The sequence below is a fragment of the Ailuropoda melanoleuca genome, chromosome 15 (genome assembly GCF_002007445.2).
Source record: "Ailuropoda melanoleuca isolate Jingjing chromosome 15, ASM200744v2, whole genome shotgun sequence".
Classification (NCBI taxonomy): Eukaryota; Metazoa; Chordata; class Mammalia; order Carnivora; family Ursidae; genus Ailuropoda; species Ailuropoda melanoleuca.
In genome coordinates, this window is record NC_048232.1 from 65645312 (window position 1) to 65669089 (window position 23778).

Sequence of the window (23778 nt, forward strand, 5' to 3'; positions counted from 1 at the left end):
CTCGGAGCTTAGTGTGGGGTCAGCTGGTCCTGAGGCACCTGGGCTGTGAAAGGACAGGCAGATACTAAATAAAATTGGGGTCCTATAAGGACAGGTGAAGATGGAAAGGACTCCTGGTATTCAGCTTTTAAAAAGCTGTTCACTAATGTCCACCACAAATGTTATGGTTTAAGATGTGCATTTTCTGCAAAATTAGAGACAAAGCATAAAAAGTTAGGGAGAGGAGGGGGCGCCTGGGTGGCTCAGTCGTTTGAGAGTCTGGCTCAGGTCATGGTCTCAGGGTCGTGGGATCAAGCCCCACATTGGGCTCCAGGTTGAGCAAACAGTCTGCTTGGGATTCTCTCTCTCCCTCTCTCTCTTCCCACCCCTCTCCCCCAACCTCTAAAAAAAAAAAGTCGAGGAAAGGACTTATTCAGACTAGCTTGTGAGTTGTTTTTCGTATACACCACTATTGTGGCACACTGCTTATATGCTAGCTCACACTGTGGCTGATTTCACTTCTTCTGTCAAATAGCACTTACGTAGACAGTGCTCAAAGGAAGTTCTGGAGCTGAATACGGTTTTAATTTATAGACTGCTACAGCTTTAGCAGCATTCTGTACAAAATACTGCATTATGTTGCCCAGACACTACTCCACTTACATTTTCTGAGTAGAATCTGGGCTTTTAAAATTCGGTTCTTACTCTTTGGGGCGCCTGGGTAGCGCAGTTGTTAAGCGTCTGCCTCCGGCTCAGGGCGTGATCCCGGCGTTCCGGGATTGAGTCCCACATCGGGCTCCTCCGCTGGGAGCCTGCTTCTTCCTCTCCCACTCCCCCTGCTTGTGTTCCCTCTCTCACTGGCTGTCTCTCTCTGTCAAATAAATAAATAAATAATCTTTAAAAAAATAAAATAAATAAAATAAAACTCTGTTCTTACTCTTTGAAGCATGTTGCACACTTCCCGATAGGATGGATGGTTCTGTAAACTAAGGTATATTTAAACTTACTCCTGTGGTTCAACCCCATCGATGATGACTGTGAACCATTGCAAAGAATATGGCAACTTGCTTGTGCTTAATAGGAGAAACTGGAACTAGAATGTGACTATGTGGGGACTTCATAGGTTTGTTAACTGACCTATAGCTAAACCTTAATGTGTTTGCGCACTTGTTCATTCTTTCAGCATTTCAGGACATCCAAACACTACTACACTCTCAGCATTTTCCTGTGCATTAACCTCTGCATCTGAAAACTTAACAGTTACTTAACTCTATAAATACATGCATTTAAAACATTTAGATGAATGTATTTCTTTGTTTACTGCTCTTCTCAGCTTTATTCAATAAACTTGCATTTTGAGGGTTGCATTGGCAATTTTAACTCCAAATGTATGCATCATGATAGAAGGTGCTGACTTACTGGAACAAATGGAAAGACAAAGTTACCATGACGAGGGTCCATAGACCATGTGCTAGAAAGAAATCAGTTCAGTTCTCTAAGAATTAGGTCTGTGGGAGAGCCAAAATAGAAATAAACTTTTTTAAAAGTAAGGGGAATTACCAAGACTCTCAATATATTGACAGGTATAGAGAGTCAATCTGAATTTCTTAAGCGTACAATAAAATAGTATATATCTCTCACTAACAGGCTGGCTTATATTAACTGCCTTACATTGGGGTGTTTTGGGGTGGTAGACAGTGCTAAAAACTTGACATGCTTCATCCTGTTTAATTCTTTCACAATCTGGTGAAGTAGGTATTTTTTTAAAGATTTTTTTTTTTTTATTGGGGGGGAGAAGGGAGAAACAGACTCCCTGCCAAGCAGAGAGCCCAGTGAGGGGCTCGCTCCTGGGACTCTGGGGTTCTGACCTGAGCCAAAGGCAGATGCTTAACTGACTGAGCCACCCAGGGGGCCCATGAAGTAGGTATTATTATCCCCATTCTATGGATAGAGATACAGAGGCTTAGAGAGGTGCGTGATTGCTGAAGTCTCATAGCTAATACACTCTGCTAGTGTGTTATCAGGATGTTATGCTGTTTCCCCTCTGCCTGGTGTCAGCCTGTCCTTCATGCACAGGATTTGGCTGGAAATTGGAACTAGAGCACGGAAACCATATAGACAAGTGTTGCACGGAAGGTGGATTTTCTCATGCACAGTGCTTAGTTCTTTATGGTTATTTCAAGATTTAGAGTCCTACTGCAGATTTAAAAGTTTCCATTAAGTTTTTACAGAAATAAATGGAGCACTTACTGAATTAATACCAATCTCTTCAGATATCATTGCAACATCAAACCAAGCCATAAAAAGAATTCTACATTTAAATGTGAAATGACTGGGTTTTGACTTTTCACGGGAAATTTGAAAGTCTGAATAAACATCTTAGGCCTGCCTCACACAGTATCTGCTTGCTGCATCACTGTGGATTTTAAAGGGTTTGGTTAATTTTTCTACTTGCACCCCATTCTGGCCTGGGGTCAAGGCCCTCCATGATCTGGCCCCAATCCTGCTTATCCCATCTTCCATACCCTAAGCACCAGCAAAACCAAACTGCTCAGCATTCCTCCAATTTGCCTACACTGGACCCTCTATCTACCTTTGCTCAAATTCCTGCTCTGCTCACTAGCTGTGTCTTTGCGGGGTGGAGAGGGCAACATGGGCTTAATTATAATTGTACCCCTTAGATGTGTTGTGAGAATTCAATTAAATCCTGCAAGCACAGTGTTTGGCATGGTACCTTGTATCTAGTGAGCACTCAGTAAATGTTAATCATCCCTGACCTTATTAGTACCATCATTGTCCTCATTACGCATCTCTCCCCCTGGAGTACCATCCCTCCCTACTTGCATATCCCAATTCTCCTGATCACTCCAGACCCTATTCAAAGTCCCCTGGAAAAAATCCTTTCTATAAAATCTCTCCCTCCACAAAATTTCTTCAGCATCTTATCTCTTCCGCTCTGATAGCACTTTCTTCCTTGGTTTCCACTGATTAATGGTATACATTAAGTTTGAAGTCTTTCGAGGACAGGGACCAAGTCTTTGTATGGCTGATTGCCCATATGCCTGTAAGTGGCAGATGACAGTTTTTGGTTGAATGAATTCATTCCAGGCCAGGAGTCAGGTAGGACTGTTTGTTTAGTGGCATTTATAAAGTCTCTTTCCAATTCTTTATTATTTAAGATTTTGTTTATTTATTTGAGAGAGAGAGTAAGCAAGAGCATGGCGGGGAGGGGGGAGGAGAAGAGGGAGAGGGAAAAGCAGGCTCCCTGCTGGATCCCAGGGCTATGACCTGAGCCGAAGGCAGATGCTTAACCCACTGAGCCACCATGCACCCCTGCCTAGGCTTTAAATACAAGAAATATTTCCCTCGTGGCATTTGCCACTTTTCTTTAAATTTATTGTTTTCAATAATGTTACTGATGTAATATTAGATTGGGAGCCCTCGGGGTTTTCAGCTGCTGGGGGTCTTAGCAGATGTCTGCCCAGCTGGCCTGCAGTACATGTGGAGGGCGGGAGCGAGGCTTCTTCTGTGGCTTCCAAAGGCTCCCACCCAGTGTAGATTCCAGTGTAGAGACACTTAACCCTCTGATCTCCCCCTCCCCTCCCCCCTGCCACCTGGACCTGGATGGAGGTGACACCTGAGGTGGGAAGCATCCCTGTTTGGTAGCTAGTCTCAGAGACAAAATGCATAGAGAACCTGGAGTTTTATGCTGATGAAGAAAATAAGGACACATTTCTCTCAGGAGGACTTTGTGAGAAGGCAAAGGAAGCAATAACTCCTGGCTCTCATTTACCATCACCAAACACAGAGTCAGGAGTTTTCAGACCAAATATATGGTCAGGTTTCAAATATGTGCTCACAAAAGAGATGAAAACAAACTGAGTCTTGATTCCTGATTGATTCGAATTCCTCTTGGGAAACAGGGTGGAGAGAACTCAAATGCTTGAATCTAGGCATGTCAATTTGTTCTGCTTTTAGGAAAAATATTTCACTGATAGCATGTAAGTGGCGACACCTTAACCCACCCTGCTTAGAAAGAACTCTTGTGTGAAGCAACTTAACAGGTTTTACTTGGCATTTGCAGGTGGACCGAATGAGACATCATCTGAAGCTCTTTCAAATATAACCTGTACTACGAATTATTGAGACAAACGAGGCCGGTACCTGAAGGACTGATTGCTGACTGAGGTCTTCTGGGTGTGAAAGAGAGGCGCAGGCTTAAAGACACCTTTCAGTTTTAGGAAGCTATTCCGGTATCGAAGATACTCCTTATTCTCATCTTTTTCCTCTACACTTTGTTTCAGAGGAAATCTTGCTGATGAGACTTTTTGTCTCCTGATCACTTTTTTTGGAAACTTGGGCATTTTGCCAATGTGCAGGGGTTCTATTCCTGAAATGTAAACAGAATATACATCACTGAAAACCTTTAGTGGACCAAGATATCTGTAGGCTGAGCTGTACGGGTTAAGTTGACTGCAGTAATCTGGATGCTCCTTCACCCACTTACAGAAGTGCCCTTCTGTTGGTTCTCTTATTTTTAAATGCACTTCCTGGTTGCCCAGGGGATACATGGCATCTATGTAATAAGGAAAATGTCTAAGCTATCAACAAATCTAATCCATGGGAGTTTGATTGTCTGTGTTTACCTTGTGCCAGGTAATGTGCCAACTACTTTAAATGCATTATCCAACTGAATTAAGTACCCTCCTGAGGTGAGTACTCTTATTTTCATGATATCACAGATAAGTCCATGTTCACCCAGCTAGAAAGAGGCAGAATCAGGCTTTGAATAGGTCTGTTTAACTCTGAAGACTGTGCTTTGACTATGCAATAGACCAATGCTTCCTAGCCTTTTTTTAATCACCTAGAAAACTGTAAACTGTCAACCCTTATACATATAGATTCTTATCATAGAAAATCTGATATAAAAAAAGAAAATATGAGGGATTGGTATGGCACATTGTGGTAAACTTACTAGGCTGTTTCCAGGTGGAATCAACCACCCCAGGGGCTCAATCTCCCCCACCAGCCACTGCCCTGTTGGCTAAGGACTTCCATTTCTTAGTTCCTGTGTAAAACATTTATGGCAAATCCTTTGGGATACTCTATTATATGGCATCATGAGTAGCAAATTACTTCCTCAAGTGGAGAAGCTTGTGTTTTTGGATTTTGCTTATAGTCAATCCTCCTTATTTGCAGATTTTGTACTTGTGAGTTTGCCTATTGGCTACAGTTTATTTGTAACCCTAAATCAATATCTGTAACATTTTCATGATCATTTGTAGATGTGTGGAGCTATGAAAAACTTAAGTTGCATCTTGCATTTTCCCAGTTGCAGTTGAACGAGGCGATGCTCTCCCTTCTTGCTTCCACTCTCATACTGTAAGCAAGTGTCCTTTCCGTGGTCTCTTCAGTGCCAAAGTTTTGCATTTTTGTGCTTTTTGTTGGTGATTTTCCTGTTTTTTAAAATGGACTGCAAGTGTAGTACAGGAGTGCTGTCTAGGGGAGCCTGGGTGGCCCAGTGGTTAAGCGTCTGCCTTCGGCTCAGGGCATGATCCCAGCGTTCTGGGATCGAGCGCCACATCAGGCTCTTCCGCTATGAGCCTGCTTCTTCCTCTCCCACTCACCCTGCTTGTGTTCCCTCTCTCGCTGGCTGTCTCTATCTCTGTCGAATGAATCAATAATAAATAAAATCTTTAAAAAAAAAAAAAAGAAGTGCTGTCTAGCATTCCAAAGTGCAAGATGGCTGTGATGGTCCTTACAGAGAAAACACAAGTGTTACGTAAACTTAGTTCAGGCATGAGTTATAGTGCTATTGGCCATGAGTTCAGTGTTACTGTGTCAACAATATATATTAAATAAGATGTCTTCAGACAGAAACACATAAAATAAAGTTATGTATTGATACATTGACAAAATACTGTGACCAGAGTCTCGCAGGGACCTCACCCTGTATTTCTCCTAGGAGCAGTGGTTCAATATTGGCTCATTCAGTGTTTGTGGAGACTTTATAGACCCTAATTACTGTGAATAATGAGAATCAGCTATCACCTGAAACTGATGGGCTCTGTAATCAAAACATTGACATTGCAACAGCACATTCTAATGGAGTACACAGGCTTCTCAACACAGCAAATGAACAAAAGACATTAGCAAGGACTGAGGTTTTGGTGGAGAGACTTAACTACGGTGGTTGAGGGGTAAGAACATTTTCTGACTCAAAATATGAATATGAAAGCATCTTCCCTTATGAAAACATGGTTAATCAAATTGATTACCTTCTCCAAAAAGAGAAAGAAAATGAAATTAAAGTCATCTCCTTTGATTTTTGTGCTATGGCTAATCACCTGGATCCATGATAAGAATCTATATGTATACTGCTTTACAGTTTACAAACTCACTACCTTGGGAAACTTGGAAGAAAGAGGCATTCAAATGTTGATCTTCTGGAAATCTGAATGATGGGAACAGGTTATGTGGAGCAATACAATGGATTCCATAACTGACCCAATGCAAATCTGTAGTAATCCAGCCAGTGAAATAGGATGTGCTTGACCTTCTTCTGTAGTCCTCTTAATTTAATAACTGTTGGGATGTCAGAAAAAGGGCTTATGTCCATTACAGGATCAAATGTAGCTATTTTCATTGTGTCTGTTAAACTTGAAGGCTTCAAAACAGGAAAGTATATATATATTATAATTAAAAATTCATATAGATTACTTACTATATGGTTATAAAACATCAATTCAATCATTTGTTTATTTACTTATTCATTCAATCAACAAATGTTTATCAAGTGACATTTATGGGCCAGGCACTGTGCCAGAAACTAAGACTACATATATATATATATATATACACACACATATATATAAAAGTCATGTTCCCCTGTGAATATACTTTATGCCACTGGATTATACATTTAAAAATGGTTAAAATGGTAAATTTTGTGTGATGTATATTTTTCCACAACAAAAAATGGGGAAGAAAAAGGTATGCTCCTTATCCTCAAGGAGTTCATGATCTGTGGAAAAACTAGATAGGTAAATTATTCCAATTAAAATTAGAAATATCATATGATCGAATAATTCCACCACTGGGTATTTGCCCAAAGAAAATGAAAACACTAATTCAAAAGGATATATGCAACCCTATGTTGATTGCAGCATTATTTACAGTAGCCAAGATATGGATGTAACCTAAGGATCCATTAGTAGATCGATGGATAAGGAAGATATGGTAATATTCATAATGGGATATTATGAAGCCATAAAAAAGGATGAGGTCTTGCCATTTGCAACAACATGAATGGACCAAGAGGGTATTATGCTAAGTGAAATAAGTCGGACCGAGAAAGACAAATACCATATGATTTCATTTATACATGAAATCTAAAAACAAAACAAATGAATAAACAAATAAACAAAGAGTAGAATCAGACCCATACATACAGAGAACAAACTGGTGGTTGCCAGAGAGATGGGGGTGGGGGAAAGGACAAAATAGTTGAAGAGAAATGGGAGATACAGTCTTTCACTTATGGAATGAATAAGTCATGGGAATAAAAGATACAGAATAAGGAATATAGTCAATGATATTGTCTATAGTGTTAAGTGGTAACAGATGGTAGCTACACTTGTGGTGAGCCTAGCATAAGGTATAGAGAAGTTGAATCACTATGTTGTACCCCAAAAATAAGTAACGTTGTGTGTCAACTATATTACTACAGCACAAGGGCTATTTAGATACAAGCACAGACTGTTACAAAAGCTTAAGTAGGAAATTTAACATTCATAATGCTGTTTCTACTTAGCAGAAGAAAGTTTCAAAGAAGTATATCATGAAGATATTAGACTTTAAAATATACAGTTATAGTGAGTAGTATGTGTGATCCTTTCATAATAATTGGGCATATAGAGTGGTTACTTAGGTTTGGATGAGCTTATGTGACTAAATGTGACTAAAAACTGATAATTCAGTTTTATATACATTCATTAAGTAGATACAATTATATGGACATTTTCATATTGACATATAAAAAGTGCACATAACTGTACACTTAACTCATTATCCATTTGGGTGTTATGACAGAGCCTGGTGAAGATATGAGAGATGAGCAGAACCCAGGAAGAACTTGAAGAAAGTACAGAAATGAATGATGCATGAAGAGATTAATGAAGTGGACAGCAAGAACTTTGAAAAATTTGGTCTACAAAAATCAAACATAAAGTTGAGATTTTAAGTTGAACCTGAGAAAAACCAACCCTATCAGAAGGGCTCGGATTTGGTCTTTCTTGTTATAATGACTCTGAAAAGGACTGAGAACCCATCTGAGATGTTGATAAAAATTACCCAAAAACATATATCTTAGGTCCTGAGTCTCAACCTCAAAAATCTGGTAAATAAATAATCCCTAGAAAAATTTAGAATTCAAATAGAGATATAAAGTAAATTAATCTGACAATATTAAAACTTTAAAGTGTATGAGTGAATTTTAAATCATTGAGATAATCTTATGTATTTGTTATGTTTGAAATATTAAAAGAGATTTTGATAAATTAGAGAATCTGAGAGATTATACTTGGGCATTCATTTTAAATTGAGTCAACTGATTTTAGACTTGTGATTATTAAGTTTTAAGGTTTAAGACAATTTGACTAAGTTCAAAAAGATAATTGGAATATTTAAGAGAACTTGAGATTACCCCCAATTTAATTTATTTGCTTAGAAAAATTAATAACGTGAGACTATTTTGCTTAGCATTATAAATATGCATTTGAGGTACTTTAAGGGGAGCAAAATATATTAAAAATATAAACACACTTTAAAATACATGAGATTGTTATTCATTAAATTGTATGTGAGCCTAATTGTTTATGGAGATATAGTTGGTTAAATTTGAGTTAATCAAACATTAATCAAGGAAAGGTAAAGACAATTGTTATCTTAGTAGAGTCTATTGATAAAATAAAGAAATTTTTAGTGGCTTTAAAACAACGCAAACTGGGTTTTTAAATCGTTCACTTCAGTAAAATGAATATTAATTTCAAAACCAAAGTGATTGCATTTTTCTACTCACAAAAATCTCTTAGACATCAAAACACTACGCACTGGTTCCCTGCTTTTGAAAGCCTCTCCCCATCACATGTTACTGTATTGGTTAATCACAACCAAAACAAATTTCTCTAGATGTTTTCTTTTAATAGAATGAAATTGACAATATCCTCCAAGAGTTGCTAAAAAACAGAATTTGTTAACGAGGAAAGACTGTATACGGAGTTGATGAAATGAGATAGTTCACAGGCATCACCAACATCTGTGAGAATAAGTTTTTGAAAATGTAAAAGCAGAAGTGCTTTTTTCAAATGACTAGTAAATGTATTACCAAAGAGGTAATACATGAACCTAAAAAATTTGAAACATCTTGCCTCTCCTACAGGAACAGACTCTGTAGGAATTATTTCTTTGAGTTTGTATAATTAACAGACTGAGCTGGAAGAACAAATGGGTGATTAAAAAAAGAATAAAATAACATGAAAAAGTCCCTTGCATTTCCCCCCTTTTTTTTATAATGCAAAACTCATTAGTTTATTTATTTTTTTAATTTTTAATTTTAATTTTAATTTTTTTTGATGTAAAGTTCAATGTTGCATTTCCCCTTTCTGTGCCACTTCAAAGAATAAGGACTCACAATCAGATGATTTGGCAACATATCCCAGTCCTCTCAAATTCATGTTCCTTGCCATATCCATTTGATGCTCAAAGTGTGACTCTTCCACATATCTCTGCTTTTTACTTGACCCTACACCGAACATGCTTCTTTTTTTTGAAGTCTTTTTTGTTTGTTTGTTTATCAACTTTTTTAGGTATAGTTTACTTATAGTAGACAGCACCCATTAAAGTATATTGTTTGATGAGTTTTGACAAATGTATACCCCAGTGAACACCACCATAATCAAAATCTAGAGCATATCCAACACCTTCCAAATTTCTCTCCTTCCCCTTTGCAAACAACCCTTCTGGGCCCAAAGGATCTTCAATTTCCACATAACTGGAATCATACAGTGTGTGCTCTTTCACTTCTGGCTTCTTTTCCTCAGCATAATGTTTTTAAGATTTATCTGTTTTTGTGTAGCAGTGATTCATTCCTTTTTATTAGTGATATTCCATTGTATATACGTGCCAATAACCAGCTGATGCATGTTTGGGTTGTTTCCAGTTTTTAAAAATTATGAATAAAGATGCTATGAACATTCGCGTAGAAGTCTTTAGGTGAAAATGGGTGACTCTCCTTGAATAAATAAATACCTAGGAATGGAATTGCTGGGTCACACAGTAGGTATAACTTTAATTTTATGAAATGCTAAAATTTTTCCATGCTGGCTGTACCATTTTACATTTCCTCCAGCAGTATACAAAAGTTCTGGTTGGGAGCCCGAGATAGTCCAAGATGGCGGAGGAGTAAGAGTTGTTAGTTTTGTCTGGTCTCAGGAATTCAGCTATATAGCTATCAAATCATTCTGAACACCTATGAACTCAACCAGAGATCTAAGAAAAGAATAGCTGCAACTCTACAAATAGAAAAGCAACCATTTCTGCAAATAGAAAGGCGGTGTGGAGAAATGAATCTGAGGTGATATATTGGAAGATAAACCATGGGGGGGAGGGAGCCTCCATAAGCCGGCACCGGAAAGTGATATTGTAGTGGAGCACAAAATCAGAACTTTTAGAATTCTGCCCCAGTGAGGGACTTCCCTGCTTGAAAGGTTCTCAGTGGCAAAGCAGGGCAGAATCTTAGGTGGTACAGTGCGGGTCTCAGGATCCCTGCAGTCACAGGAAGACTTGGCATGCCTAAGTGTGGCAGAGCTCCCAGGCATCAGAGCAGGGAAGCTGGCTGCAGTCAGTGAGCCCAGGATTGGGCTCTCAGCTCAAAGTTGCCATATACCATGAACCCTGGCATGGTTGGGTGACCACTCTCAGAGCAGGGGCCCAGCGAGTGGCAGAAGCACAGAGAGATCCCCCTTCCTCCCCCAGGAGGAGTGGCGCACTAAGTCTTCAGGGTTTGGAGACTCAAAAAAGGGTCGTGTGCCTGAGATAGACCAGGAAGATTTACACTTATGTTTTCTTCTAAGAGTTTTATAGTTTTAGCTTCGACATTTAGGTCTATAGTTTAAGGACAAGATCCAATTCCATTCTTTTGCATATGGATATCCAGTTTTCCCAGAATCATTTGTTGAAAAGACTACGGGTTCTTTAATCGTCTGGGAAGCTCAGCCAGTTTTTTTATTAAGGGAAAACCTTATTGCTATCTCCTCAGATTTCCATGCAAGGAGGGTCCTGTCTTTTCTTCAAGATGTCTTATGAGGGTGGGCATGTCTGGTTTCTTCTTCCGTCCCTTCATTTCTCTTCACAAGGAAAGACACAATTCAGCTAATGGAAGAGCAGATAATAGTCACTTAACCTGACCACATTTTCCGAAGTGGCACCCTTTCAACAGTTTTTAAGATAATATGTTGTTCAGGCAATTGTCATGACTAAAATGAAAAAGATTTTGTGCAAGCAGTCTGACAGAAAGACTCTGAAGCAAATAGAGAAGACATCAGAAGGTGGTGCCCTTTTTCTGTGTGCTTCTCCCACAGCCAGAGAGGGACAGGTGAAATTCTGCCGTGCTGGACCACCTTTTCTCATTGGGCCACACAGATTGCTCTCACTGACCACTTCTTTATGTAGTTTGCCTTGTATATGCAATCCCTGTGTGATAAGACTACCAACAGGCACATCTCTCCCTGTTCAAGTTTTCCAGCTTGCACTTTGATGGGTAAGGTAACTGGTTTTCTTCAATTTAGGGGAAGGGTTTAGGGAGTCTCAGGTCCAAACCGCCTATAATCTAGCTTTTCCAATACAACTCTACTAGTGAGGCCTATCCTTTCATTATTAATGCCTTGACTTAGGTGACGGTGCTCAAGAGGTACAAGCTTCCAGTTATAAATAAATAAGTCACAGGGATGGAAAGTAGAGCATAGGAATGATAGTCAATAATGACTCTGATGACAGATGGTAACTACACTTATCATGAGCATTTAGTAATGTATACAATTGTCAAATCACGATGTTGTACACCTAAAACTAACATAATATTGTATGTCAGCTATACTTCAATTAAAAATTTTTTAAAATAAATGCCTTTATTTCTACTTGGCTCCTTATCACTATTTATAATCAGACTCAAAAAGGAAGAAGAGGGAGCAATAGGCACTTCCAGATTACTAATACTTTTGTTTCATTCACTTACACATTCTTTGGATAGGTTATGTATCACACAAGGTAGCATTTCTATTTCATTTTTTACTGGGCTTTTTTGGTTGAGTTGGATTCATATCACTCGTTTTATCTTAAATACATTTTCCCAACTCATTTTTAAAAATTTTCAAGATTAGCTTAATTTGCAAACATACTGGGTAGGGTGAGGAGCCATTTGCCTTTCATGTCAGGGCACAAAGAGAGCAGATCGCAAGGAATGTTTGACAGAAAAAATAATTCCCCAAAGTGTCAGACATCTGCCGATGAACTATGTATACAGCCTCAAAAGTAGAAAACTCAAGAGTATACTTGTTAACAACTGTTGGTGTTTTGGTATGCTAGAATTAGCTCATCAACTATTCATGTGAAGTTAAACAACAAAGAAATTAAAACAACAAATTAAACAAATTAATAGAAATTAAACAATAACAAAATCTCCTTTGAAAGGTCATGCCCTAACATTCTTCTTTGGAAATATTGCTCACAGAACATATGAAACATCTAAAAAACAAAAGAACCCATCTTTCAGGAAGATTTGAAAAAGGAATAAGTTGTCACAGTGGAGAAGATGTTTATTATCCTCGCTTGCACAACCTTGAACATTTATTTTGAAGGGAGGACATGTCTGGGAAAATTGCTGATTTTAAGAGTTATTTAGAGAAGTTACAAAAAGGGACTCTGTTGATTATTTTGTGCTATTTGTGAATGTGAGAGACAAATATATCAGTCTCTACTAAGAAAGTAACACAAGAAGTCTTCTATTCCCTGAGGAGAAGGCGTCCTCATTCTAAGTCTTTGGGAAGTGCAGGTTTCATGACAGAAAGGATTACAAATTATGGTGTCAAACCTTCAGAACTGTAATAATTTTTTTCTAATTGATTTTCTTTGCTAATATTACTCAGACTGTTTCTTCTTTGTGGGGATTTTACACATTTCAAAATATTTTTTTCTTATTTCAAAAGCAATGTATTCAATATCAAAAAATTAGACATACATCCTTCCAGTCTTTTAAAATACATATATAAGAATATATTTTTCTTTGACCAAAAGTGGAATCAAACAGCACAGGCTATTTCATCATCTACTCTTTTCCCCCATACTTAACAAATTCTATGAACATTAAAGAGATTTTGTGACACCACTTTCCCTAGACACTAAAGACCATGCATATGAAAAAGAAGTAATTTTTTAATATAGAAAATAATGACTGTAAGCATACTTCAATCAATTTACAAATATTATAAAGAGCATCATTTTTTTAAGTGTTTTAAAATTATTTTTTAAAGATTTTATTTATTTACTTGACAGAGAGAGCACAAGCAGGGGAAGCGTCAGGCAGAGGGAGAGAGAAAGAAGCAGGCTCCCCACTGAGCAGGGAGCCAGATGTGGGGCCTCCATCCCAGGACCCTGAGATCATGACCTGAGCCAAAGGCAGATGCTTAACCATTTGAGCCACCCAGGTGCCCCAAAGAGCATCATTTCTAAATAGTGTTTTATATTAAATAACTAAAAAATGATCACCAGTTTAACAGTACCAAGTACCCTTGACAACTTAAGATCTGAAGATTATCCAACTCTAGGAGAGAGAAGCTATAGAGGCCTGGACCAGGGAGTATGGATTTGCCTTCCCCTATCTGAAACAGAAACCCACAGGGGCCTTCTCACATGCACTGAGCAGGAGAGGCATGGGAATTATGGGGAGGGAGGGGCACTCCAGAAGGATCTAGAAGAACAGAGAGAGATAAGACTTGAGCTCCACCTACAATAAATCCTGTCACCTCAATGCAAGCTTGCCAGATTGTTCCCTTCCAGAACCACCACAAAACCAAACCACAGGGATGTTGCAAAGTCTGTCACAAGAGGAAGAAGAAGAATCTGGACTATTGTCATGGCCATCGGGGGATCAGAAAGCTGCTCCAATGCAGGCTAAGAAGTTAAGTGGTTTGACACATAAGAAGTTCACTGGTCTAGGAAAGCCTGAGAGCAGGGGCATAAAACACAGGTTTGGGGCACCCACTCCTCTTTTCTCATACTATACAAATCCAAAGCGTGGGGAAATGCCAACAATAGCACAAGAATTTCTACATTTCAGGTAACCGTTCCTCAGCTCACTATAAGTAGGTTTCCACTTCAATCTGTACCCTGAATTTGTTCTTGCTGAAGTCACTGTTGATCCTCAAAACAAACCCAATGAATGCTTTTTATTTCTCATTTGTTTGGCTTCTCTGAAAGGCTTGTCCTGTTACCACTCTCTCATTTTGAAACACACTTTCTTTGAATGTTGTTCTCATCTGTAAGAAACAGAAAACTCTCTAGCCTTTTTCTAAGTATGTAATTTTAAATTCACCAAAAGAGGAGAAGTGGCAGTCTCCAGCTGTTCCCACAACACCAACTGACCACCCAAGGCTGCTGCTTCTGCCATATCAGCAAGGTGTGGCCTAGGAACCACCACTGGAGCTGTGGGGCTCAGCAACAGTGCACTAAAGCTGTGAGGTTAGAACCAGGGAGCTGCCACAATTGTGTCTTGGTATCTGTGATGCTAGCGGCTGGATAATGCAGTGCTGCTATGGGAAAACCCAACTTCTCCATGATCTTGCTTGCCAAAGCAAGACAATGGTTTCCCCTTATTTCCATCTTCCAAATCTCACGTGAATACATCTAATGAATGGGGCTTAATACCCATCTAGAAATCCATCTGCCAGGGAGTCTGGAAATACAGTTTTTAGCCTGTATGTAGAGGCATACAAGAAGGAGGGGAAAGGACATGGATCTCACCATGTCCACCACAGTGACATGGTTCTCCTCCTACTTCTCAACCTGCCCCTTAAATGTTGGTTCACTTGGCCCTCTCCTTTTTTCATTCTATCTACTCTTATTTGGTCATTGATTTTCCATCTCAACACATAAGCCAAAAAACTGTCTTATGAATTGTGCCTCTTAATTAACTTGGAGCTCTCATCTATGTTCCATTATTTTCCAGCTTAGTTCAGTTCATAATATCTTGGCCATAACACTGCAATAATCTTATGATTGATCTCCCTATCCCATATACCCAAAGATTCCCCCCAGGAATCACCAGTATAGAACAGTTCTCAACACAAGTGAGTACCTCCTTCCCTGGGGTTATTCACAAATGTGCATGGGCCTTTTGACTGATGGCACAATAGGCATTAGTTTGTGGGAGCCAGGGATGTATTCTGTAATGCTCCTGAACAACTAAGAATTTTCTGGCCCCAAATGCCATTAATGCCGCTTTGAGAAACAAGGATTTCCAGAATCAGCATTTCACAGACCACTAAATAGAGTTGTTAAAACTCATCAAAGCATACACTTAAAATGGGTGCATTTTATAAAACGGTAAATAAATCATACTTCAATAAAGTTAATTTTTAAAAAGTCAAATACATCACCTCACACCCAATAGGATGGCTATTATTTAAAAAAAAAAAAACAGAAAATGACAAGTGCTGGGAAGATACAGAGAATTGAAACCCCTGTGCACTGTGAATGGGAATGTCACATGGTACAGCTGCTATTGAAAACAGTATGGTGGCTCCTTAAAAAATTAAAAATGGAGGGCACTTGGGTGGCTCAGTTGGTTAAGCATCTGCCTGTGGCTTAGGTCATGATCCCGGGGTCCTGGGATCAAGCCCCACATCTGGCTCCCTATTCAGCAGGGGGTCTGCTCCTGCCTCTCCCTCTGCCCCTCCTCCCCACTTGTGTTCTCTCTCTCCTCTCTCTCTCAAATAAATAAATAACATCTTCAAAAAAAATTAAAAATGGAGTTACCATATGATCCAGCAATTCCACTCTGGAAATATATCCAAAGGAATTGAAGGTAGGATCTCAAAGAGATAGTTATACACCCATATTCATAGCAGCATTATTCACAATAGCTAAAATATGGAAGGAATCCAGGTATCCATCAACAGATGAACAGACAAATGAAATGTGGTATATACATGTAATGAAATATTATTCACCTTTAAAAATGAAGAACATTCTGACACGTTATACAATGTGGATGGACTTTGAGGACATTATGCTAAGTGAAATCAGCCAGTTACAACAGAACAAATATTTTATGATTCTACTTATATGAGGTACCTACAACAGTCAAATTCATAGAGATAAAAAGTAGAAGGGGGGATGCCAGAAGCTGGGAGAGGGAAGTATGGAGAGTTGTTGTTTACTAGGTACAGAGTTTCAGTTTCACAAAATGAAAAAGTTTTAGAGATGGATGGTGGTTGATAGTTGCACATCAGTGTGAACTGTGAGCTTATGTCACTGAACTGTACACTTAAAAATGGCTAAGATGTTAAGAAAAGTGAAACACGAACAACAGAAGTCATCCTACGCTCCTTTCAGTAATTATATAAACGGGCTCATCTGTGTGCAATAGCTATGTTGGAATCCAGCTGTGTTGGAAGAGAACATTAACTCTAGAATAACGTGAAAACTAAAAGTTACTTTTGCCTGTAATCTCAAAATAGTGACTATTTCACACTTACATATTTGTCCTGTGTTGTGGATTTCAGATGCTTGCACTTCACTTTATAGGCCTTGACTAACTCCCTGGCTTCCGTGGAGATGGGACTGACATCAGGGAATGGCTGAGAGAGAGTATTAAGCTCTTTTCAGATGACATGGTCATAAAAATCCAGGAAGGCAAGATAGCTTGCCGTAAAGGCACTATTTATGGCAAAATTATACAACGTCAGCATATGTGAAATAAGCATGGTATTTCTATGGTATAACCAAGTTTTGATGCCCATCCCTAAAACTAAAGGTCTTTTATTAAAGGTTCATACATGTTCTGTAATACGTGTATCATTCACATAAATGCACTCAAAATTTTAAAACGTTCAAAAGTTTGGTCAGAGTTAGTCAACTCACTACTTAACTGCATGAAATTAGAGATATGTAACATCTGAATGTCTCACCTCTTGACAAACAAAAGTTTCAGCCTAAAATTCCTCAACGGAGATTTAGTGCAAGTGTGAAATGATTATTAAGAGACATTATTCTGAGCCATAGTTTTTATAATGCTCATCTCCAAGTGTCTTTAGAATGTTACTTATGCTTAAAAATAGTGACTTTAGAGGCACCTGGGTGGCTCAGTCGGTTAAGTGTCCTTCTTTGGTTTTCGGCTCAGGTCATGATCTTGGAGTCCTGGGGTCCTGGGATCGAGGACTGCCCCCCCACCCTGGTCCAGGCTCCCTACTCGGTAGGGAGTCTCTTTCTCTCTCTCTCTCTCCCTTTCCCTTTGCCCCTCCCCCCAAATTAATAAATGAATCTTTAAAAAAATAGTGACTTTAAATTGATTTAATTTCGCTTCAGTTAAAAACAATATATGAACCCCACACCATTTTTAAGAAATCATAGATTACATAAATGCAAACAATTCACCCTAATCAGAGACAGGAAATTAATTCTCCAAAGCTTAGGACCCATGACCTTAGAAGAAACCAGGTGTTCATTTTTTTCCCAAGTCTACTTTCGTCTTCTAACTTCCCCTCATTCCAGTTACTTCACAGGTAACATCCAGAAACAGCTCTGACAGGATTTTTTAATTAACTAATTAATTAATTAAAGTAATCTCTACACCCAATGTGGGGCTTGAACTCACAACCCCTAGATCAAGAATAGCACCCTCCTCCTCCAGAGCCAGCCAGGTGCCTCAACCCTGGCAGCATTTATAATTAACCAAGATTCCAGGATCCTTACTATAGCAATTACCAGGAAATACTAAGTTAAGAATCTAAAATCAGTCATCATTGCTCTTGCTCTGGTCTGCATTGGGGTGGTGGCATGATGATGATTAAAAAAACCTCTGGACCTACCTCCTCAGGTAAGCATGGAGGAAAAAATTTGCATTTTACAGGTGCCAGAGATAGCTTCAGGCTTTGGGGATACCATTTGTAGACCAAGGTGATGGCAAAGCGCCCAGAAATCTCCACTGTAATGAACTTGTTCACCTGGGGGCAACAGAAAGGATTGTCATTTCTTACACAAAATTTTCATGCTCATAATTCTAGTGGAAATCTTAAGACATTTGCATGATGCGTGGAAGGAAGTTTGAGACCGATGTTCACATTTTCAGTCTGGTTCCATTAAGTCAGGGATGGCTTTTAGTTTTTGTGCTGCAAATTTGTGTGTTGTTACCACTTCTAGAGGGAAAGAGGAGGAATGCAGAGAAACTGTTGGCAATTAATGTAGTCATGTCTTATAGAGAAAGCCAGATTCACTTTAGATTGAGAAAATTCTGGGCCAGTTTGCAGGTACTTCTGAGTTGTAATTCTAGCTCTGGTAAAAAATACAGTTGACAACATCTGATTCCCTTGATGGTGAGGAAAGTCATTAATGGCTGCCAAGCGCTTAGATGTTTTACAAGTCTAGTAACTATTACTGTGAAACTTATTAAAGCTGGAGAGATTTTATAAATGACAAGGATAGAAAAGTAATGAACAACTTTTAAAGCTCAAGTGAACATCTGCAGATTTTTAAAGCATATTTTTAAAAGGCTTGCTGTAGAAAAAGTGCCTTAGTGAAGTCAACTGTTCTAAGCATACAAGGACTCTTGGTTGGCTACCAGTTCGCTCCCTTGCTTCCTGAAGGCTGCAAGCTGAGGTAATCCAAACTGGATAATCTATTCCATTAGCGATCCTGATTTTTTTAGATGAGGAAGCTGACTCCTGAGTGTCAGGAAATTCGCACATACAGGCTTGCTGGAACAGTTTCTCTACCCACTCTTTACTTCCCTAACCTTTCACAGCTAAGCAGTGCTTCTTTAAAAATGGCAATCCAAATAGTATATGTAGGATCCAAATAGTGTATGTAGGATACATGGCCACCATGGATGATTTTGTAAACTGTATAAAACAGAGACCTGGAGGTACTTTCCACACAATAGTGTGTCCAGCATAAATATACTGTGAGCCATAAATGCTTGCCAAATGAGTAATTCCAAGTTTTCTAGTAGCCACATTAAAAGGTAAAATGCGGGTAAAATTAACTTAAATAACATTTTATAACTAAATATATCCAAATATTAACATTTCAGTGTGTAGCCAATATAAAAATGATCAGTAAGATACTTTATATTCTTATTTTTATATACCAAGTCTTTGAAATCTGGTGTGTAGTTTACTCCTAGAGTGTAGTTCAAAGGTCCATAACCACAGGTGTCTAGTCGCTGCCATACTGGACAGCACAACTCTTTATAATTGGTACTGCTAAGGTTGGTTTTACAGTACACCTTCACAACCATACGCAGTGGTCCTGGACACAAAATGCAGCCCATGTACACGCACACACATAAAGTAACTAAAATCAATAAAGCATAGCACAGAGGTTACAGATTGGCAGCTTAGAAGTGTTTGGTTTAGTCCTGCCAGAGTTTGAATTAATTGCCAACTTTGAAATACCAGGATATTTCATCAGAAAAATCTGGATTCATGGCTTTTTAAAAAAATCATAAAATATAGCAGGCGTAGGCCCACATTCCTATGTGGCAACAATGTTCTGGCCCTCAGTAAATGCTGTCTCCTTTAGACGGGGACATACTTTACAGTTCACCGAAGTTCCCACTGGTAGGCTCACTCTCACATTATCTGAATTTCTGATCCTTGATCTGACAGAAATACACAGTAAGCTATTAACAAAGGTAATTCTGCAGAGTGAGACTGAGGAGAAGGAGACTTTCACTTTGAACATCTGTATAGCTTCTTATTTTAAAAATATTTTTATATTAAATACAAAATGCTTTCTAATAATAATTTTTAAAAATTACTGTTTAAAGTAACTCCTTGGGGTGCCTGGGTGGCTCAGTCAGTTAAGCATCTGACTCTTGATCTCAGCCCAGGTCTTGATCTCAGGGTCATGTGTTTAAGCCCTGCATCGGCTCCATGCTGGATGTGGAGCCTACTTTAAAAAAATAAATAAATAAGAGGCACCTGGGTGGCTCAGTCAGTTATGTGTCTGCCTTGGCTCAGGTCATGATCCCAGGGTCCTGGAATTGAGTCCTGCATCAGGCTGCTCAGCGGGGAGTCCGCTTCTCCCTCTCCCTCTGCCTCTCCCCCTAGCTTGTGTGCTCTCTCTCTCTCTCTCTTTCTCTCTCTCAAATAAATAAAATCTTTTAAAAATAATTTTAAAATAAATAAAAAATAAAGTGACTGCTGCTTAGCAAAGACAAATCCATTAAGAAAGAACCAAGTGAAGTAGGGCACCTGGGTGGCTCGGTTAAGTGTCTGACTCTTGATTTTAGCTCAGATAGTGATCTCATCGGTTGTGGGATTGAGCCGAGTCGAGCCCCATGTGGAGCCCCACGTGGAGCCCCGAGTCAGGCCCCACGTTGAGTCCCAAGCTCAGCATGGGCTCTGCTTCTCTCCTCCCTCTCCCCCTCCCCTCCGCTCTCACTCTCTCTCTTAAATAAATAAATTAATTAATAAAATATTTTTAAAAAAAGAAAGAACCAAGTGAAGTAGAAAACTGAAATAAAGATTTATCAGATGAATTGGCTAGTGTAGACAGCCAAACTCAATAATTCAGTCCTCTCAATCCTCTCTTCCCCAATAGTATATTTTAGAAGCTCAAAGTAAATTATTGGAGGGCATAAGAAATAGACTTAAGAATGATAAATTGTTAAATAATACCCAAACATCAACTGGATCATCAAGTTTTCCCTTTGAAGGCCACATCCATTCCCTTACGATGTTTCCCTTTTTGCTGATCACCATGCCACCATCCTGATTAAACATCATCGATATTATTCGGCTATAAAAAAGAGAGAAACATGACTTATTTAGAACAAGAAAAATTCTTGGACTCACTAATTTGACTGAGACAATGGAAGTTACCAAGTCATAGCCTTTCAGGACTCCTTCCCACCATATTCTTGGAGGATGGTCACCTTGCCTCTGCCTGAATATTTTTCTTGAAGGTTGTTATATATATCTGTTCAACTGATCAAGACTCACCTTTCTGAGATACACCCCCTTCTATTTCAGCATCTCCGCATCCATACAGTCATAGGAATGGGCTCTGTCAACCATGATTATTGTATCATGTGGTACTACTGTCTTGGCTGTGGCTCACTGAATCAGGGGTGGACCTTTGCCCAGCAATGTGTTCTAAATGGTTGCAACAATATATACAAAAGGCCACGAGGAAGGTGGTGGGCATAATGCACTCAAGGTACTGAAAGGGATAAGAGAGATGGAAGATACATGTGTGGATTCAAGAACCATACAGATTTGGAAAGATGGGATTTGGGTGATGAAGAACAGGAGGTCTCAATTTTATCTTCCCTATAGTTTATGTCTATCAGAGCAGCCTAGCATTTTATTAGCTCTTCTCGATCAGTAGAATCACACTGTGTGTTGTAGTTTCTCTCTTCTCAGCATAGCATCTGGCAGAGAAGGGGCTTAAAGTCTGATCCGCCCTGATGAAATAGACTCAATTTAACAAATACATATTGGGTAATTACTGGATGCAAGAGACTACTTAGGCACTGTTAGGCACGAGGGATGCCCAGAGTGATGTGCTTTCTCTGTTCTCTGGGCATTTTCAGTCTTGTGACATTAATTATTTTGATAGATAATATTTACTGGGAACCTACTATGTGCCAAGCCTTAAATATCTGCTTTTAATAGGCAGTGTTGTTTAATGGTTACAAACGTTGTAGAGCCAGATGGTTAATGGTTTTGAAACTGCCTCTTCCACTTCCTAATTGTGTGAACTTGGACATATTTCTTAACCTTTCTGTGACTTAGTTTCCTTGTCTTAAAATTGGCAATAGCAACAGCATGTACTTCACAGAGCTGTTGTAAGAACTAAATGAATTAACTAATGTGAAGTGCTTTCAACAGAGCCAGGCACCTTGTAAGTTCTCTAGAAGTGTTGGCTTGTATTGTTAAGCCTTCACAATTCCATCTATAGGTTCTGAGTCCCATTTTCCAGATGAGGAAACAGAGGCTGAGGGAGGCTGCTTAACAGAACAACTGCAGCCTAATGTAAAGTTCAGTAGAGGAGTTCACCAACTATAAAAGAATAGGAGTAGTTCACAGTATAAAAGGGGTGCTTTTGATTTGAGAAGGTTGCAGTCTAACAGATGGGGAGGAGGAGCGAACAACCAACCCAGTGAAAAAAATCAGAAATAGAATTTCCACGCCTTGGACACGTGGAGCGTGTTCCTTTCCAGAACAGACTACCCTTTCGCTCACCCTGGGCAGTCCAGCCATGAGCTGTTCTCACTCCTTGGAGGAGTCTCAGGGAAGACCCAAACCATCCACCTGTGCACAGCAGTGGGAGCTGTCTCCCTGCAGGCATGGTGGTTCCCTACACACTGGATCCTGGCAACAAGGGTCCCAGGTCATGCCCCCCTTTTATTCATCTTCCTGCTGGTTTGGGTAGCTGAGCCTTCTCACCAAGACACACCTTTGGTGGAATGACAGATGTGCAAGAGAAGGATTGGTTTAAAAGATCATTAACAATTAAATAATGAAGTCCCTTGAAAGACAGCTTTCTTTTGTTTTTGTTTTTGGCTTTTCTCTTTCAGAGGCTTTAGTTCTGAAGCAGGCGGCATCCTCTTCCAAAGAATAGTCTGTGGTGCCCTGGATGAAATTGCACAGGAGCAGGACTCAGCTTGAGGCTTAGTTGTTTTGGGCTTCTGTGATGTTCCCAAAATATCATCAGCAGACGGTATTGTATTCATTTGCTTAATTACTCTCAGCAACGAAGACAGGAAGAGGATGAGGAAGGCAACCACTCCAGTGCAGCAAGTGTGGGGGGGGAATCACCTCCTGTTTCTGAATATAATCATCATCTTGGACATTTAATTTTATGTAACAAATAATCAAGGGGACAATTTCCCAGTATAAGTGTAACTCCTGAGCAATATTAAAGTCTGACCAGGGCACTGAACATTCTGGCTTCTACCCAAAAGTACAGATGTACTTTTATTTCGGTTTTAACACTGTTGACTTGTAATTCTGTAAAATTACCTGTAAATTAGTCTAAAAGAGTTCTCAGAAATCAATCATGTGGCCCAACTTTTGCATCAACCATTATTATTTTCTATTTATAGGTTTTATTTTAAATTTAATACTATTTAAATGACAAGAGGAATTTAAAAATATTTCACAATTTTTTGCAAAGAATACCACATTTAATAAAAAAACCAATGATGTACTGTATGGTGACTAACATATCATAATAAAAAAAAAGAATAGCACATTTAGGTCCAATTTTGTCATAACAAAAGGGAAATAATGACATCTACTTTAACAATACGATATAGGACAGCAAATTATATATTAATATTTTGAGTTCTTTTATATATAACAGCTCTATCAAGATATAATTCACATGCCATACTATTCACTATTTAAAATGTACAACTCAGTGATTTCTAGTATATTTGCAGAATTGTACAGTTATCACCACAATCAATTTTAGAACACTTTCATCACCCTCAAAAGAAAACCACACGCCCATTAG

General features: G+C 39.0%; 1 protein-coding gene across 1 annotated transcript in view; it reads right to left on the reverse strand.

Annotated features, from left to right (window-relative positions):
- LOC105237632 (uncharacterized protein C3orf20-like) overlaps positions 1-23778 on the reverse strand; it is a 110050-nt gene that overhangs the window by 29894 nt on the left and 56378 nt on the right. Inside the window, exons 11-15 of the mRNA XM_034643668.1 lie at positions 20934-21054; positions 18123-18257; positions 16791-16892; positions 6487-6646; positions 4144-4369 (exon numbers count right to left, since the gene is read on the reverse strand). Of these exons, the coding sequence (XP_034499559.1) occupies positions 4144-4369; positions 6487-6646; positions 16791-16892; positions 18123-18257; positions 20934-21054 (744 nt within the window). The remainder of the gene's footprint in view (positions 1-4143; positions 4370-6486; positions 6647-16790; positions 16893-18122; positions 18258-20933; positions 21055-23778) is intronic.